This window comes from Chenopodium quinoa, unplaced genomic scaffold (genome assembly GCF_001683475.1).
Source record: "Chenopodium quinoa cultivar QQ74 unplaced genomic scaffold, ASM168347v1, whole genome shotgun sequence".
Classification (NCBI taxonomy): Eukaryota; Viridiplantae; Streptophyta; class Magnoliopsida; order Caryophyllales; family Amaranthaceae; genus Chenopodium; species Chenopodium quinoa.
The window spans coordinates 1,571,096-1,576,465 of NW_018742881.1; the positions used below are offsets into that span (position 1 = coordinate 1,571,096).

Below are 5,370 nucleotides of genomic sequence, written 5' to 3' on the forward strand. Positions count from 1 at the left end.
GTGAGGAGTTTGATTTTGTGAACTGTTAAACATCGCCCGCAAATTCCTACATAAAGCCCACAAAATAAGAGTGAAATGACACTTTTGCCCTCATACTAAAAAACACACAATTTCTCTCTCTACTCTCTACTTCCACTTTCTCTCTCTAAATTATTTCCAGAGCTATGTCGAGGCGGCCCGGCAAGGAAGTGGCGGCACCGGCGGTGGGCGGAAGGCGGTTTGCCGGCCAGAAGGTAATTTTTTTAATTTTTGTAATTTTTTTTAAAAAAAAAAACCTCCGGCGACGGTGGGGCGCCAAGGCGAGACGCCACCACCACGGAGGAGGCGCCTAGGCAAGGCGCCCGTACGGTGGTGGCGGCGCCTAGCCCAGACGCCACTACCACGGCAGCGGCGCAGAGGCTAGGCGCCACGGCCGTGGTAGTGGCGTCTGGGCTAGGCGCCGACACCACCGTACGGGCGCCTTGCCTAGGCGCCTCGTTCTTTTTTTTTTTTTAAAATTTTTTTTTTGTTTTTTTTTAATTTTAAATTTTATTTTCGATTTTTTTTTTTTTTTTAAAAAATTTGTTTTTCTTTTTTTTAAATTGTATGTTCCCTTTTTTTTTTTATCTTTTTTTTTTAAAATTTTGTTTTTTTATTTGTTTTAATTTTATATTTTTTATGTTTATAATTTTATTTCCGTGACTTGTTTATTTGCTTTTGTGTTTATTTTCGACTTTTTTTAATTTGTTTTCGTTATTATGTTTCGTTATTTACTTGGAGTTAGGCATCGCAATTTAGACCTGGTGCGGGGAAGAGTATTGACGTCGTGAGGAGTACGATCTACTCAATGGAGAGCTCGGGGCCCAGACACGTTAGATCCCGTGGTATTTCGGCCTCGGCCCGCAGAGAACGGGTGCACTGTTCTGCGGACGATCAAGATGATGATGATGATGATGAGGAGGAGGAGGAGGAGGTCGAGGAGGAGGAGGTCGAGGACGAGGATGATGCAGATGAGGATGTCGACGATCAGAGTGGACCATATGATGATTACGGTCCATTCAGTCAGAGACTTGATGATACGTATGAGACGCATAGGGTAGATGTGCGTAAGGGTCGAGATGGTAGGTTTGTTAGTAGATCTGGCACATCATCTGCGTCCACTGTGTCTGCGGGTAGCAGAAAACGGTCGAGGGCCGTTAATGATTCTTGGATGGTGAGGGGTGAGGTGGCCGGGGGACCTATAGACGGGAGTGTGATTCCTAGCTTTTTAGGACACATCGCTACCCGTATTTGGGAGGACCAGGAGAGGGCTTTGGATACAGGCATTTTGAAATGCCAAACCCGGGAAAAGACTTGTAGGTTTTTGTGTAGCTGGGCTGATGCTTGGCCGGAGGAGAGCGAGATGGTCAGGCGATTGAGGGCCACTAGAGTGAGTCACCTTCCTGCCACCATGCACGACAGGATTGACTGGACGCTGATCACGGCTTTCGTTGAGCGATGGCAGCCGGATACGAACTCGTTCCACCTTCCGTTCGGTGAGATGACGATCATGTTGCATGACGTCGAGGCCATCCTTGGGATTCCCGTGGAGGGAAACCGAGCATCTGTCGTCACTGATGCGGATCAGGCAGATTTACTAGCGGAGCTGTTGGCGGTGGATAGGGTTGCGCTGTACACATCGGCACTTGGTGTGTGGGATCACGGCGGCGTTAAGATCGCAGCCGTCTTGCAGCGATGTTTGCACCCTACGGCACGTAGGACGCAGGACACACAGCTGGCTGCATATGTTTTTCTTCTTCTCGGGTGTACCTTGTTTCCGGATAAGAGCGGGAACAAGCTCAGGCCACGCGACATAGTTGACGCGTGTGAGCCCGATATTTGAAATTAGACATTATCTTTTTAGTTTGTAATATTTGAAATTATTGTTCTTAGTTTTTAAAATTCAATATTATCTTTTTAGTTTGTAATATTTGAAATTATTGTTGTTAGTTTTTAAAATGAAACATTATCTTTTAAAAATGAACACATAGAAATGACATAGTATTGACAATACAAGGCCTCATAGTAAAAGGTAGGTGTACATCAACAAAAACTACATGGCAATTAAATTGTTCCACTGTTGCACGCGAGCATGGTACAAAGCATCCCAACCCTCCACGCTTGCTCTACGAATTTCATACCACTTCGGTATGATATTTGGGACCGGAAAATCGGGTGACATGTCTAATCGGATAAAATGTCTGTATGACGGCCCAAGAAATCCAATAGCAACGTCCCTTACCGGTCTGGTGACGGTCTCGCGCGAACACCAGGGCAGAACCGTTGTACATGGATAATAGGCTCGACTATGTAAACCAAGGCCGAAATGCATGACTGCACACTTGTAGATGTTTGCAACGGCAAAGAGATCAAGTGGCGCATCGAACCAATGATTTTGACCGCAAGGTCCCCCTCCCCACCGGATACGCTGCAGAGACCTATCCAAGTCCTCGCCGTACACATGGCCATACACATCTCGGTTTGATGCGATTTCACTGTACATCAACTGCCGCACTAAACCGTAGTTGTCTTCACCCATTTGAAACACATCCGCCACAACCCGAAATCCGCAGTTACCATCTGCAATGACATCATTCCACCCGTCCAAGAATGGCATCATGATATTAGGGATCCTGTCCTTATATGGAAAATGTTCAATGTCCATTCTCCCTGTTACACACATCAATAAACACAATAAACAAGTCAACAGTAAACTAATCAAACAGTCAACAAAAGAAATTGAAGTCGAATGTCTTACCGGTGCCGGGCATATTCACCGACGACGATGATTGGCTGCCACTTGATGAGGATGTACGACCACGGCCACGGCCACGGCCACGACCGCGAATGTACTCAAACGCACTCTTGTTCCGCCGTGGTTGTCGACCCCTAGGTCGCTCGACCCCTTCCGGTTCCTCGGTATCCAAACACGATGTATTGAACATGTCATGAAGTATGTGTGTAGCACTACGAATGATCGAAGGGTGACTGGAGGACACTTGGTCAAACATCATCTGAAACTGCTCCAACTCCTCCTGTTCACGGTGAACCGTATGCGGAACAGCATGCTCTCCGATAACGAGCGTCCGCCAGAATGGATGAACCTGATCGACATGTAACGACGCCCTGTCTTGCGTAATTACGCGGTGAATGGTGCATGCACAAGGTAATCCATGAGTCATTGATATAGCACATCCGCACCGAATAGCCACTTCATCGCCCAACTCCCTCATCCTGGTATACTCGCTCAGAATCAACCCCAAACAGTGGTGTGACACACGACCGTGGAGAATCTTAAATATGAAATGGCCATACAACATGCCATGTCGTCGTCTGGAGTCCTCGAGATAGTTCTTGATGTCGTTCCTCTGAGTATCAATAGCCTTGTTTATTCTCTCGAACAGTGTATCCAGAGCAGCCGTGGAAGAATCAATCCAGTCCTTCAAAGCTCTATGAGCGCTCTCGACTCTCCATGTCGTAGTGTTCCCAAAATGAAGAACTTGGTTCGTCCAATATTTGACAAACTTTTCCCTCTGAGGTACCCACTGATGCATCACATAGTCTACGATTGGCGGGCACCACTTGTACGCATCCTTTAAGTTTTCCAAGGCTCGATCGTACTCTGCCTCCGTGGTAGCTTGCAGGATCTTCCGCCACTTACCATTTACCAATCTCTCTGCTGAATCTAAGTTCTTGTTGAAAAGGTTGTAGGCTTTGACTTTCACGCAGTTGTTGATGTGCCATGTGCACAGTAAATGGCTCGACTCCGGAAACAGCTCCGCTATAGGGGCAAAAAGACCTCCCTCACAATCACTTACGATGGCCGATGGCTGTACATTTGGGCCGATGTAGTTTCTCAACTTTTCCAACACCCAACGGTAACTCGCAGCCGTCTCATCCTTCATGACTGCATAACCAATCAGAAAGTTCTGGTTCGTTGGAGCCATCCCAACCATCTCAACCAGTGGGAACTTGTACTTGTTTGTCTTGTACGTTGAATCGATCAAAATCACAGATGGCCAAGACGAAATCATATCAGCACAATCAGGATGGACAAGGAACAAATGAGTTACCTCCGATGTGTCTTCGTCAGATTCAAACCAGTAAAGGTAACCACGTGCTTGTGCCTGGTGCAGAAGCTGCTGTATAGGGTTCCTTCCCTCTGACCGTTCAAACCTCAATTTCTGTCTGACGTTGTAGATGTGTCTTCGGTTTGGCTGGTCTTCGGGGAATTTCTCTAACACAGACGCTAATATTTTAGCGGGCTTCACTTGAGCATCACTCATTTCTTTTACAACTAGTTTCGCAGCTGGACTTAGGCCGCTTAACTGCCGATGCCCCACTTTGTATGCTATCAGCTCATGGTTGTGATATCCCCATTTGCCGTAACCCTTCACTTCCCAACCGTCACGCCTTTGATGTTGTCGAACCTTAACTCGGAACTGACACCCACAACCTTTCCGCTTTGAGTCAAACCGAATCGCTTTACTGAAATCTCGTTCTTCTCTTTTGCGATAACGGTCGCATCTCAAAATGCGATCCATTCTACCATCCCGTTGAGATTTATGAGTTGCTACTACTAAACAAAAGCCTGATCTAATTGCAACTTGTTTTGCCCAATCAATCGCTTGTTGAGCATCTTCGAACAGGCCATCATGTACAAAAATCCCACTGTAATCATTTCCGTCTCCACCATAATCCTGTAACAATAACATATAACGTATAAATATAATTACATTAAGATTAAATTAACAAAAACAAACAAAAAAAAAAAAAAAGGGGATTAAATTAAAAAATAAAAAAAAAAAAAAAAAATATATTCCCCTACTGGCGCCTGGCCAGGACGCCGGAGCCACGGCCGGGGCGCCTGGTCAGGACGCCGCCGCCATGGTGGCGGCGTCCTGGCCAGGCGCCTTGGCCGTGGCTGCGGCGTCCTGGCCACGCGCCACTACTATGGTCGAGGCTTCTCCACCAGGCGCCGTGACCACGGTGGCGGCGTCCTGGCTAGGCGCCACAACCACGGCATGGCCTTTTGGCTAGGCGCCAGCCACCATTTCGTCCTTACGATGCGTTACGAACCTCGTTTTCCGATGACGACGGCGATTCTCCGGTGATCCTCGGCGATCCGGTGCTGCTCCACATTTTTTTAGTGCGAAAAATTTATCTTCCGTTAAAATTATAAAAAGGGCAAATTTGTCAAAAAATTATAAAATGTGGGCTTTATGTAGAGATTTGCGGGCGATGAATAACAAGTCCCTAAAATTAATACTCCCTCCGTGTTTTTTTTAGTGATACATTTTCCATTTCCGGCCGTGTTTTTTTAACTGATACATTTTCTTTTTTGGCAAAACA

At 46.5% G+C, this 5,370-nt stretch overlaps 1 protein-coding gene across 1 annotated transcript; it reads right to left on the reverse strand.

Annotated features, from left to right (window-relative positions):
* Positions 1-1,968: 1,968 nt before the first annotated feature.
* LOC110726798 lies at positions 1,969-3,178 on the reverse strand. The gene is made up of 2 exons (XM_021906317.1): positions 2,777-3,178; positions 1,969-2,688 (listed from the first exon to the last, which is right to left on the reverse strand). Exons 1-2 carry the CDS (start codon positions 3,030-3,032, stop codon positions 2,072-2,074), a joined length of 873 nt encoding a protein of 290 aa, XP_021762009.1. The 5' UTR covers positions 3,033-3,178; the 3' UTR covers positions 1,969-2,071.
* Between the last annotated feature and the right edge of the window lie 2,192 nt (positions 3,179-5,370).

Bases quoted from the DNA above. Each gene is read 5' to 3' on its own strand.
- LOC110726798 (XM_021906317.1), bottom strand. From the start codon at position 3,032: ATGATGTTTGACCAAGTGTCCTCCAGTCACCCTTCGATCATTCGTAGT. The intron at 2,689-2,776 runs GTAAGACATTCG...TGTGTGTAACAG, and splicing joins GGTGAATATGCCCGGCACCG to GGAGAATGGACATTGAACAT.